Source organism: Natrix helvetica (assembly GCF_964273705.1).
Source record: "Natrix helvetica genome assembly, chromosome: 5".
NCBI lineage: Eukaryota > Metazoa > Chordata > Lepidosauria > Squamata > Natricidae > Natrix > Natrix helvetica.
This window is the reverse complement of record NC_138551.1, coordinates 26,805,146-26,819,383: the sequence shown is the minus strand read 5'-3', so window position 1 is coordinate 26,819,383 and position 14,238 is coordinate 26,805,146. Positions and strand designations below refer to the sequence as shown.

The window sequence follows — 14,238 nt, the reverse complement described above, 5'->3', positions numbered from 1 at the left end:
TCTTAAACTAGGTTCCTAGTCTCTGATTCCTATCCTGTTTGTTATACTTCCTTTACTAATTTTCAATTTATTCAGATTATAAGTCTGTTATAGAAAGCTCTATCTTCTCTTTGTACATTTAATCAACTATTAAAAGTTTCTTTTAATTACATGGATTTGAATTATAAAGAGAGAGAGAGAGAGAGAGAGAGAGAGAGAGAGAATGAATGAATGAATGTGTGTCTGAATATTTCAGTTATTATATTTTTGTTTGTTTTACATTTAGGTTTACTCATATGGTGACAGAAAAAGAACAATCTTTACTTGCCTGCCAACAAATGTATCAACGTTTACAGGAAGAAACAATTGAGAAAGAAAAGAGGGAAAATAATTGTAAAAAACGAATAAAGCTTGTGGAAAGTGAACTGGAAACAATCAACAAGCTTCTGAAACAGCGAGAGGAAGAAATAGCCATGCTTAAGCAAGATAGGTAATTAGAACTGTCTTGTTGTACCCAGAGTTACAGGTGCAGATGTTTTCCCTAGGCTTTCTTTTCACATGCACTACTCCTCACTCAAAATAAGTAGTTGCATAGGTTGTTAGTGTGCAATAAAAGAATGTACAATCTCAAGCATACTTACTTATCAGTGATTCCATTGAACTCCAAGCTCTGCATTGTATATACATAACCCATAACCAGCCAAAAGTTATAACAAATAGCGGCTTTAATTGAGATTAATAAAGCTTCAGGACCATTCAGGTCAATGGAAGAGGTTAACAATTTTTTAAAATTCCATTTATTTTTATTGTGATGACTGAACGATTAATGTTCTCTGGTATGGCTGTTGTTATGGACATTGGAGTAGTGAAAATGTCCAAAGCATTTAATATATGTTATCTTCATTGACATTTCAACTTCTACCCAAGTATTTGACAGAGGGCTGTATAGTAGATGTTGTCACTGCCTTTTTACTCAGCAATGTTCAAGAGGTAGAGTTCAAATTGTCCCAGGCAGATGACTGAGCAATCATTGAAGATCCAAAACTGGGTTTCCCACAATTTCACTTGCTGTTTAGCTGTGTCTATTTACTTCCTTCCTTACCTACCTTACTCATTTGGATTCCCGTACTGTTGAAAGGAGTTCACATGGAATTTCACATGAATTCAAGGGTAATTTGAGATTTAAGCTTGGGGCGTGATGGCTCAGTGCTTAAAGATGTTGACGTTGTCAGGTGGAAAGCTGACAGCCTAGGTTCAAGACCCGAGCACTGGGTGTGCCTCCATTACTTGCCCCAGCTCTTGCCCACCCAGCAGTTTGAAAGCATGGAAATGTGAGTAGATAAATAGGCATCACTTTGGTGGGAAGGTAACAGTGTTCTATGAACCTCAGTGCATGTACATGTTGGCTATATGACCACAAAAATGTCTTCGGACAACGCTGGCTCTCTTGGCTAAGAAATTGAGGTGAGCACCACCTCTTAGAGAGAGATTTTGTGAGATTTAAATGGTAGTTCTTATTTCATACTATATACAATCATCACATTATATGAATTCTCTGCTACATTATGCCTCTGAAAGTAATGCATGCCTATCTATTTTTGGGGGGACGGGCGGGATAATAAATCATTATTTTATGATAAAAATAATTTTCTGTGTATTTTTCTAAATATGCTGTCCTATGGGAGATCTTTGCTGCTTTTTTCTGGTAAGTGGTATCATGAAACAGGCTTGCAAACAAATATCAAACATAATCCGCTAAGTTTAGTTGTATTACCAATGCAACAGGTTCAACTTCCTAAGATTGCAACCTAATGCAATAATATTGGTGCGTCGGGGTTGTGATTAATTCAATTATGTTATATAGCATGCCATCCTAATATGCGTATGTTTGTATTTCAGTATATTACTTATCAAATGTCATTATCCACAATTTTAATACATGTTAGTGTGGCTTGCCTTGGTCTCCAATATTCTTTAATCCAAGAACATAAATAGGTTGTTAAGATTTATAATTATTGCTATTTTTCAATAGATGGGATTCAATAATATAATTACCCTCTTTCATAAGTGTTCCCAAATAAAATTACAATGTGTGCTAATTGGAGATTGGGCAGGATATGATATGTACAATCAGATAACTCTCCCATATCTTCTATTTTCTAACAGCAGGAGCATAGGCAAAAGTCAAATGGCTGCGCTTATCTTATCACCTGTGTTCTTTTCTCATTCTAAACTGAACCTGCATATATGCTGTTTTCCTTTGGGGTAAATGTGTTCTGATTTTTGAAAAGCAGGAAATATAGATTAGGGATGCATGGAAACAGTTTATTTCTTCTCTTTTAGTTGGATCTCCAATTTAGGTCCCTGTTTGTAGCTGCCTTTATTTTAAAAATAAAGCTTTAACAAGTATTTAATTGCTTTAATGTTTTAATTTTTAAAAAATTCATGGTTTTTGTAATATTTTGTTATTTGTTTGAACTGTATTTTTCTGTTTTAATTATATTTTTGTTAGCTGCCTTAAGGTGCTATGGAAGAAAACAACATGCAATGCATACACATTGACACAATATTTTTATGGACAATTAGATCAGCCATGCACTACTTCTGATTGTGTATTAAATGCAGCAGAAAGTTACTGTGATGGCATAATTACTATATATACCTTAGGTAGTTGTCGACTTATGACTACAAGTGAGCCCAAATTTCTGTTGTTAAGAGAGACATTTGTTAAGTGAGTTTTGCCCCATTTTACAACATTTCCTGCCACAGTTGTTAAGTGAATCACTGCAGTTGATAAGCTAGTAACATGGTTGTTAAATGAATCTGGCTTTTCCATTGATTTTGCTTATCAGAAGGTTTCAAAAGGTGATCATATGACCTTGGGACACAGCAACGGTCATAAATATGAACCAATTGCCAAGCATCTGAATTTTGATGACATGATAATGGGGATGTTGCAAAGGTCATAACTGTGAAAAACAGTCATAGGTCACATTTTTCAGTGCTGTTGAAACTGAACAGTCACTTAAATGAACTGCTGTAAGCTGAGGAATATGTACACAAATTACTGCATTTATGTTATTTGTGGAATAGCATAATGCTATAAATTCCTCCAGATGTTGTATAATTAGGGTACCTTTTGATGTGTATTTTTATTTTTTATTTTGGGAGGATTTCTAGATATAAATGTGTTGTACTGCTTCAGAAATCTGGTGGGAGAATGCCTGATCTGAAGAGAATAAGTGTCAATTGTATCAGTATTTTCCATATCTATAGCATCTCTTTGGGAAATATTGACCCACCAGAAGCAAAAGCAAAATTTAAATCAAGCAGAATCAGAAGTTAGAGAAGACATCCCATTTAGAACTGTTTTTAAAATCCCTTTTGCTAGAATACATCTTATATATTATTATTTTTTTTGCATAATTAGGGAATCAGTGCAGGTTTCCCATCAGAAGATAACGGAACGGCTGCAGGAAACATTAAGGCAGAAAGTGCTGAATGAAAAAAATTGGCAAGAAAAGGTAATACTAGGTATTCTAATTATCACCATGTTCATTTGTTTTCTGTAACTTTCTTAGTTGTCAGACAATGCATCAAGCTTTTGCTCTATTATACTTTTACTTTTGTATTCTTTGCTCAAAGCTAGGATGAATACATATTGTAACAGAGTTTCCTTCCTTCCATTTTGTTTCATAGAATCCTCTGGATATTTACATTTTTAAAAGCATTTAAAGTTTTAAAAATTCTAAAAGAAAAAAAATATTTAAAATATTTAAAAACAGAACAATAATTTATATAAAACATATAAAGTATATTTCATTTTTCTTCATTGTATAATATAAACATATTGGCCTTCCTAGATTTCATATATTTTATTCTAAAATATAGATTAATCGGTTAATCTATTCCCCACTTTTCTCAGAACTCAAAGTGCTTTAGGTGGGGATCTTTCTTCATTTTATCCCTACAACAACAACAACCCCGTAAGGTGCTTTAAACTGAGATGGAATTAATAGTTCAATTATCCAGTGAATTTCAACAGGTGAGAATGAACTCGAACCTGCATCCTAATCCAGGGCCATAATCACTGCCCTTCCTTTTCTTCAGTTAAACTATTTGGCTGGGATGTTGTCAGCAGCAAAATTGTGCCGTTTTATTGTAGGTTTCTCCACACGCACATCTAGACTCAGAAGCTTGCCTACACTGAGAAGATGAGCCAGGAAGGATTCAGCACCCAAGGCAATCTGCACTAGAAAGTTTTCTGCCAAATTCCTACTTCACTGGCCATATCGCAGTTATGTCCCCCTCAATTGTAAGGCAAGGAGAATTGGGGGAGGGCGGAGGAGGAGTTGCACCGAAGAGGCAGGCAGGACGACAGTGCAGTTCATATAGCCAGCGGTACTTGTTGCGCTTGCCTACTTCTTGTCTTCTTGTCCTGGTTTAGCTTTTTTTTGTTCTTGGTCACTAAACCTCAGGGTATGAATACTTGGTTCTCGGATGTCCCAGTTTTTCCTTTCAGCATAGTTCAGGGGTGTCCAAACTTGGCAACTTTAAGACTTGTGGACTTCAACTCCTAGAATTCCCCAGCCAGCAGCTGGCTGGGGAATTCTAGGAGTTGAAGTCCACAAGTCTTAAAGTTGCCAAGTTTGGACACCCCTGGCATAGTTTCTCAGAGACTGGATATAATTTTATCACGAATTGGTCTGTTTGCACAGGTGGTATCTGTTATGCAGCTTGGCATTCAACACAGGTAACCAACTAATAGGAATAAGAGACAGCACTTACATATTTGCTGACAACTATTAAAATGTGCTGAATGTCAAGTGCTCCAGAAATGCTCTTCTCAGACTAGTCTTGTTCTTGGGTCATTGTGCCACTACATGGGAATAAAATGTTCTTTTTTTAAAAAAGGGTGTGTGTGTCAAATAATATATACCCTAAATGGAAGGGAAAAATATCTTTCAAAACTAAGTTCCTTAAAGTGGAGTTTAGGCATTTAATTCCCTGGATTATAAACACACTACGTAAAAAAGAAGAAGGAAATTGTTGCTAGGCAACGTGGACAAGATAATTGAGAAACATTTTTCAGAATGCTCATTATGGCTATTAATTGCACGGATTTTGTGTGTTGGTTAAATGGGAAATGTTTTCATTCTGAGATCCACTTCCACTTATGTCAGTACTGCTGACAGTGTTTTGAGAGTACTTTAGGACCCTTTATGATCTATGTGCTCAAGGCTTAATAAACACTTTTGCCACATGTCATGATTGATGATTAAAGTACTTAAAAATGAGGCCAGGGTAGAAAAACATGCAGCAGAAAGAAATGTGTCATTAAATAGATGCCAATTTCCCAACGTCAAAAGGTCAGATCTAGTCACTGAGATTATGTTCTAGCAGCTAGATCTAGAATCTAGCTGATCCCTCTCCCCTCATCCTGAAGAGATGACTCGCACTATTGAACGTGATCTGACTGTATCTACAAAAAACCGAAACATCTATGATGGATTGTGTTACCTAAAGTAGCATTTTCTTACCATGGTTCTGAACGTTTATGGAATAAAGACTTAACAACTATCCATCAGCAATTATTAAGAAATATTGCATATATTTAATAGCAAGAGCCTTTAGACTTATAAACTTCTTCACAGCCCACTTTAACCGGTTTACAGAGTCAGCATATTGCCCTCAACAATCTGGGTCCTCATTTTACCCACCTTGGAAGGATGGAAGGCTGAGTCAACCTTGAGCCTGCTGAGATTTGAACTGCCAAATTGCAGGCAGCTGGCAGGCAGCAGATGTAGCCTGCAGTACTGCTTTCTAACCACTGCGCCACCACGGTTCTAATAGCTGTATAGCCATCATGACTGGAAGCTATTGAGAGTTGTAATAATTAATTTCCATAATATTTTAAAGCTCTTTCTGAATATTTTAGAGCTATTCAGGTTTGCAGTTATTTTCTCTTATGAAAGAAAAAATATTCTAATTTTCTAAAATAATGAAAGATAAACAACTGGAGGAGGCATTTAACCCAACTGGAGCATCACTTGACATCTTTCTATTGGATACGAACTCACACTTCAACTATCATTAAAAATCCTTCTCCTTATTGATTAGTAAATATTGCAGTGCTGTTGAACAGTTGTGTTTTAGGGGTGTTTAGATAGACAGCATCTATCTCTTTTGGTTTGTGTGTGCATGCGTATGTGTGTCTGACAGAATTGTACATTGAACCATGTCATTTTGCAATGCAGATTATATATTTATTGAGAGTGATTATTTAAATATAATTGATATATGGTTTAACTGTACTTACATTTTCTTTTATCGTTTTATGAAAGCTTTTTCACAAAATTGTAATTAGTGTAGTGAGGACTATGCATTTAGAAAAAAGATAAGCAAATGATTAATAACCATATACATTAGACAACATTATTTGTTATAATGTCTTTACTGTCTTTAAACTGTTCAGAAATTCATACATAGATTTAAAAATCCCAAAGTGTGACACTTTGTTCGAAAGCTCAATTAATGACATCATTATTTCAAGTCGACTGAAGAAATTCATCTTTAAAATAGGTTGCAAAAGTGCAGCAAAGTACTCTGAAAGTTGTTTGTTTCATCTAAGCTTCCATTTCAGGAATCACATCATATTTTAGAATCTCTCACAGTAGGGAACAAGATAGAAGAACATGCCCAATGAAAACCAGTAGGTTTGTTAAATAATTTTAGATTCTGGATATAATGCATTTACTTCGAACTATCTGGCTGCATTTGGACCTCACCTTACTGGAGGGGTCCTTCATGTTCGCTGAGCTTGGTTATTTTCTTGCAAACATTTCATTACCCAAACGAGGCAACACCATCAGTGCCACTGACTATGACAATGCTGCTGACTGATGATGATGTTACCTAGTTTGGGTCAGGAAACATCTGCAAAAAAACAACCAAGCCCAGAGAGCACCAAGGATCTCTTATTTCAACCCTGAGCTACAAATATTCTCCTTTATTGAACATAACATATATTGATGAGAGTTTCATGCATTAAAAATGAAACACTTTTGCTGGTAATCCTCTTTTTCTAAAGCTTTTATGAATTTTATAGTGTTTTGTACTATTATGGTTTGTATCCCAAAGTAATTAGTATCAAATAGTGCCGTGATGGTGAACTATGGCACGCGTGCCACAGGTGGCACAGAGAGCCCTCTCTGCGGGCACACCAGCCATTGCCCCAGCCCAGCTCCACCATGCGTCTCCAGCCGGCCAGATATTCTATGGGGCTCTGCTGTGCATGCGCGGGGCGGGCCACATGTGTGGGGGATGCTTACATTGTATTTTGGAGGTTCACGTGAGTTCGCGCACCCCCGTGCCCTCTTTTGGCCCTGGAAGGCCTCCTGCAGCAGTCTGCAAGCCAAAACGGGATGCGGGGATGCCGCACGAGCCCCCCCCCTGCCCTGTTTTGGGCCTGGAAAGCCTCCTGCACCAACCTAAAAGGCAAAAATGGGCAAGAGGGGGGCAAAACGTAGGCGCAGGAGACGTGCGCACATACGTGGCAGGGGTGCTCGCATTGCATTTTGGAGTTTGGCATGCGCACTTTGGGCACTCAGCACCAAAAATGTAAGCCATCACTGAAATAGTGTATACCTTTGCGTAATTTGTACATTTCCACCAAAATTGTAGATATAAGGATCAGGCTGCATGTCTTCACCAACTTAAGTCCCATTATTTCCACAAGTTACATTGTACATTATGTCCACTGAACATTGTGCGTATGTAAATTGAACAGAGTCTTAGCTGATTTCCCAATGTTTGCTTCCTAGGTTGAAACTGATAAAGTGAAAGAGCACACCAGTCACAAAGACGAGATTGTTAGACTCAAAGAAGAAGCCAGAATGGAACTAGATATTGAGAAACAAAAGCATCAGGAATTAATTGCAAAATATCAGAAAGATCAGGACGAGCTGCTACATACAAAGGTTTAAGCAACTAAAAATAAGCTTTTTTAATGTATAGCCTCAAGAATCATTTAATCTTACTCTGTATGTCATATGTATGTCACAGTGGCTCAGTGTCTAAGATGCTGAGCTTGTCGATCAGAAAGGTTGGCAGTTCAGCAGTTCAAGTCCCTAGCACCGTGTAACGGAGTGAGCTCCCGTAACTTGTCCCAGCTTCTGCCAACCTAGCAGTTTGAAAGCATGTAAAAATGCAATTAGAAAAATAGGGACCGCCTTGGTGGGAAGGTAACAGCACTCTGTGCGCCTTCAGCGTTTAGTCATGCCAGCCACATGACCACGGAGACGTCTTCGGACAGTGCTGGCTCTTCGGCTTTGAAATGGAGATGAGCACTGCCCCCTAGAGTCGGGTACGACTAGCACGTATGTGCAATGGGAACCTTTACTTTTACCTTATATGTCATATGACAAAAGGTCACAGAGTTGTCCCATTTCTTTTTAGATGTTGATTATTTAGTACATTACAAAGATCTTTCCTTACTGATATTTCGTGAGTCCAGAGATTTTTTGTAAGACTAAGAACCCCATTAAACTGAAGTAGCAGTTATATTTATTCCATACTAAAAAATCCCAACATAGGTCAAGTTTTGTTTTAGTCCTTTAAGAGTTGTCCAGAATACTTATTTATAAAAACAAGTTCTTCTCTCTTTGTTGAGCTTTACTATAATATTTATTTCATTTATGTATTCATAGCTAACATTTTTAATCACTTCCAAATCTTATGTCCTCTAAGAATTCCACTACTATAGAGTACTTTTTAATATTCATTTCATGTTAAGTACAAGCTCTTTATAAGTGTTACATGGAATGGAGTGATGTTTCCTTATCTTTTTCCAAAACCACTTAAACCTATTTAAATCTTCTTGACCAATGTATGTTTGCCAAGATTCTTTGACAAGAATTGAATGTCCAATTTGTTTTCAGATACCTCTACTGATATGTAATGCTACTAATAAACTGAAGGTTGAAATGGAGACACTTGAAAAGAAACTCCATGAAGCGGAGAGGAAGGTTAATGAGAAAGATCACAAGAGGGAAAAAGAATGGCAAATCCTCAGAAGACAAATAACTGAGCTTGAGTTCCAGCTGAAGGAAGAACAGAGCATTCATAATTCAGTGACAGAAGACATGAAAGAAGAAATAAAAAAGAAGACCCATGAACTGGAAAAACTAAGCGAGGAACAAAAACAATTGATTCAGACAATGAATCAAGTTCAAGAGGAGGTATGAACTCAGCCAAAGGTCAGACCTGGTTCATTATGTGATATCCATTTTTATATTTTGGTTTGTTTGAGATACAAAAATCCTAACCTAACGAATGGTGGATATTTGGACAAGGAACGAAAATATAAGTCCAAATACCATTTCAGTTGTTCTCTCTTTCCCATTACAAACAAGGATATCAAACCATGGTCTAGTGCCTGCTAAATAAACCATATTCTATGTCTAAGATTATTAAGTCTAAAGCAAGCTATTCTCGTCAAGGCATGGAAGAGAGAATTGTGATAAACAAATTAATTTCTCTGCATAGAAACCATTTTCTGTAAATATATGCTGTACTGCATATGTAGGATTTTCTCCCTATTCTCTGCTCCATAAATGGGAATTCTACTGGGAAAGAGAATCTTATGGGCCATATATTTCATACAGACAGGCAACTGATTTGAATATAAAGTTAGGAATAGGCAGAGCGTACACAATGCTAGGCCTGTCAAGTTGTTTATGTAATATAATAAAATATCTATTATTTTTTCAGTGGTTGAATCCCCATGCCCAGTGCAAATACAAGTATTTAAAATTTCCAAAGCAGCATACAGAATTTGTTCCATAAATTACCCTGTAGTGAGCATGAAGGCAAAAGGAAAAAAACAGTAAAATAGAGAGCTGCAATTGAAAAGGAATACATTTAGTCAAAAGGCATTTGAGAAATCAAATAAAAAAAGCTTAAAGAAAAACAATCAAGAAAAATAAAAAAAATATAACTTTTTTTTTTAAATGTAAAAGAGGAAGCGAAACCTTTTTTTTAATGGAAAAAAAGTGCAAGGAGGATTTGCATCTGAGTAGTTAAAATTATTAAAAATTAACACATCTAGTTGTTCCTTTGTTTGTTTGCATTATTTTTATCCTGTCCATTCAAAAAAATCTTAGTAGTTGCTTCTTCATTGAAAATTCCGTAGTGGACAAAACAATCCTGTTCTTCAGTAGCAAAACTCCAACCTAGGAACCATATGTAACATATTTCTAGAACGCTGCTATCTGAAAACTGTCAGGACAGAATGAGAACAGTCTCCTGGCTTTGTTGATTTGTTGATTTGTTTTTTAACTTACGTTGATTTCCTTTCAGTTGAAGGAAATACGTTCAGAATATCTGGAAATCTGGTCTAAAATTTTGGCACACTGGAAAAGTTATACCTTAGTCACCCAACCCCTGGCTAGGCCCTCAGGCATTTTTTGACATTGGAAGGAAAGAGGGACAGCAAATCCAATTCTAGACTTCTCATGATATATCCCTCTGATTCAAAAGATTTTTGGGAAAGAAAAATCTAATTAGTTATCTGCCTCTGGAATATTCTTTTCTAAGATTGAAAATAGATGCACTTGTCATAGAAACCATGCCTTATATCTTTTTGACAGTAAGCTATGCATATAGATGAATAGAAACAATTGAAAAATGGACATTGTTTTGTTTTCTGGCACTGAATGTAGTTCCATTTTTATCTGTCAATGATACATTCATTATTGTAATCTTTATATTGACTACATACAGTCAATTTATATACCCTCTATGCTACATACCCCTTTATATTGGATATGACTTCCTTTACTTTCATTAAAAAAAGAAATGATGTTATGTCTTACTTAATAAGGTTTCCTTTGAATTAATCATTAGTCAAATTGGGTTCACATTGTTTTTGAGCCTTTACAATTGCCCTTGGTAAGTTTTTTATAATCATTCTAAAATGCAAAAGCATTCAAATCCTTTAAAGTTGTTCACTAATAGTGTGCGTAGACTTTTAATTAAAATGATTAATATTTCAGTGGCAGATTTAATAGTTTAAGTGGTTATATTCAAATTTGGTCTAGGCTTCTGCCCTGAAGGCCTGCTACCATGAGGATACCTTGATTTATCTTTCCAATTTTCCATTCTAAGGCTTGAAGCAAGCACAGTGCTAAAGACATTTCAGCTCACTGTGGTTTTCGTGGGAAGCAAAGTGACTATTCCTAAATGAGTTCAACCTCTGAACTACTTTCATAGTTAGCTAATCATTGAAGCCATTATCCGTCATGGAAAAGCAAGGTGTCATTTTATTGAGATAAAACGAAGTATGTTTTCTATTGAGTTTTGCACCCTGAGTGCAAGAGAAATATTTTATGAATGAAATTATGAATAGTTTCCTATAACAATTTCACTTTTTTCACTTAATCCAATTTCCCAAACTGCTGCCTTCTACATACATTATTAGACTTTCACTGTAACAATTTCCAGCTGACATGGAATTGGCAAGGGAAGTCCAGCAATATGGCAAGAATCAGGTTGGAAAAGCTATCTTTGAGATCCTTTGTTGAGGAAAACTGTTGAAAATAAAACAGGCAATTTGAGAGACAAAATGTAGATATGTTTATGAAATTAAAAAAGCAGTGTCGTTTTAGGAGAGATTGGAACATCGAATAAGAGATCAAAATTAGATCACCCAATGAAATGAACCTTTTTTTCAAGAAAAAAGAATTATTCCTTCATGCTGCACATTGTTCATTTAAAGAAAGATGCCAAGTGGCTTATTCAACCTGTTTGTTTTAATGGATGTTTCTCTCTGTAAACATAAAGATAATGTTTATATGTGCTTTGATGCGATGGTGATCTTCCATTATTACGTCATTGTAATTGTGAATAGAGCATTTTACCTTCATATCTAAAGAACTGGGTGGATGAGCACTGCCAAATTGCAAATTGATTTCTGATATGACATAAAGCAATGGTATTCTAATTATACTTTTAAAGCTGCTTAGTATATCTAAAATATAGTAACACTTTAGATGTCAGGCGCAATATATAGTTTACCACACCCATGATGAAAAACACAGTCACTAATAAGAATAATTGTCACATGGATATGCTGATTATCTGTGGTATGGCTGTGCGCATTTCAGAACACAATGTGTTGTCTGCACACGCTGTTCTGAGTACACTATGTTTCGAGATGCTAAGAAACACCCAATATTTATATATCTTTTGTTGTCATCTCAATAATGTTTTATGAAATATGTCTTTCTTTATTCTCATAGAATGCCCTTCTCCAGGACACTGTACGCAGGGAGTGTGAGGAACGTTATGAGCTTACTGAGGCTTTGGTTCAAGCTAAAGAACAAGTCATGGAAGGAAAAAAACTTGGTGGAAACTTTCCGTTGACACAGTGTTCCCTTGGTCAGGGCAGTTCAGCTTCCTCCTCCACTTTGATCAACAGTCAAAGGCGCCCAAAGGCTTCAAAAGGGATAACATCTGAGATTTCAAGGACCACTAAAGCAGTAGTCTGTGGCAGGAACCAAAACAGCTTCAGTGTTAGCTTGCCTGCTATACGTACATTGCAGTCACCTCAAAGGAGAACATCTCTAGATGAATCCAGGAGAAGGATCTCAGCAGTTATAAAAAGACAAATGAGTCAACTATGATGAAAAAAAGAATTGCTACCCAGGATCAACAACCTTGGCACATTATCTAAGTTTCTTAAAGTGAGTCTTCAGGCGGTAATGTTGCAAGAAAATATATTTCTGGGAATAAACATGTTTTTAGGGATGAACGTTTTTTATGCTGACAGCATGCTATTAAGCTGCAAGGCCATGCTTTGCTTACCAAACTCTTTGAATTTTATTATACAATCATGATTCCTCACTTCAATCAGAAAATGGTGGTGACTTCAGAATAGTGAATTTCTGGCTTGCCACTGCAGGCTGCAAGATCCAGCTCATATATCTTCCTTACTGTTCGACATTCACTTAATCTAGCAAAGTAAAAGTCATAGAGAGACATCCCAGTCTAACTTTATAATACCTAATTAAAATAGGTTGTCATCAGGACTAAGCTAGAAATGTTCTTGTGATTGCCTCCCTAGCTACATATGATTATGAGAGCCTCTACCTGCAATGGGACGGAATGGGATTTTTTGTCTCCTACCCTTGGCCGCGCCTCCTTCTCTGCCAGCATTCCTCCTTGGGCGATTCTCCTCTGATTTTTCTCCTCAGCTGACATGACCCCACCCATTCACCCTGGACAATGGGCCACGGCCCCTCCATCCCATGCGCTTTGGCACTTTTCCCTCCCTTCCTCTTTCTTTCTTTCTTTCTTTCTTTCTTTCTTTCTTTCTTTCTTTCTTTCTTTTTCTTTCTTTCTTTCTTTCTTTCTTTTCTTTCTTTTCTTTCTTTTCTTTCTTTTCTTTCTTTTCTTTCTTTCTCCCTTTCCACTTCTTTTTCTTTCTTTTCTTTCTTGTCTCCCTTCTCTTTCTCTCTTTCTCTCCTGCCCTTTCCTTTGGATGAAGCTGACATCCTTACTGCTTCCTGTTCTTTACCAGGGAGGCACAATCAGGTACAGGGGAGTTTCCACTCCCTCCCGTTCCTTCTCCTAATAAGCGTTTGGCTTTCCTAAAGCCATTTGGCTGCAGCCCTTCTGCTGGCATTGGCAGCTAGCCGATTGGTTGATGACTAACTATCCTGGGTGGTGAAAAACCCAGGACGAACCCTCCTTCAGGTACTGGGCTGCGCCGAAGCATGTGGAGGGTTGTCCAGGGTGAATGGTTGGGGGCCTGTCAGCTGAGAAGAAACGTCAGAGGAGAATCGCCAATGTAAATTAATATATAGTATGCATCATGTGTATATGGAGTACAACAAATTAAGTGATTTTGTTCCTTTTTTCCCTTTTCCCACCCCTTGGACAAAGACTCACCTGAACACACACAACAAACACAATGGTATTTTAGTTGTGGAATGGTATTTTTATTCACTTGTCTCCATTCTTCATATGTTAATAAAAACCTTGCTGAATTGCTTGTACAATTGCCAGTTTTCTTCTAAAACCGTTGCCTACATTGAGGCTTGCAGAGAGAAGCCAGCTATGGCAGATAAAGAGCAAACGTGTCTCAGCTAGAGTGGGATGTTTGCCCAGCAGCCAGTGATATTCCTGCATGAAGATGTATGGGAATATATCTTCCCCAGGGATTACTTTCAGCCACAGTATTTGGGTTGAGAAGAGGGC

The 14,238-nt window shown here is 36.9% G+C and overlaps 1 protein-coding gene across 3 annotated transcripts in view; it reads left to right on the top strand.

The window, feature by feature from the left end:
* The window catches only part of LEKR1 (leucine, glutamate and lysine rich 1), a 60,696-nt gene extending 47,312 nt beyond the window's left edge, over positions 1-13,384 (top strand). For 2 of the 3 annotated variants that reach the window (XM_081956341.1, XM_081956342.1), the window contains exons 9-13: positions 266-469; positions 3,410-3,503; positions 7,803-7,958; positions 8,919-9,218; positions 12,279-13,384. In XM_081956341.1, coding sequence (XP_081812467.1) covers positions 266-469; positions 3,410-3,503; positions 7,803-7,958; positions 8,919-9,218; positions 12,279-12,662 — 1,138 coding nt within the window. In that variant the 3' untranslated portion in view covers positions 12,663-13,384. Of the gene's footprint in view, positions 1-265; positions 470-3,409; positions 3,504-7,802; positions 7,959-8,918; positions 9,237-12,278 lie in introns of all 3 variants that reach the window. The other variant, XM_081956343.1, reaches the window with a different exon arrangement.
* The last annotated feature ends 854 nt before the right edge of the window (positions 13,385-14,238 follow it).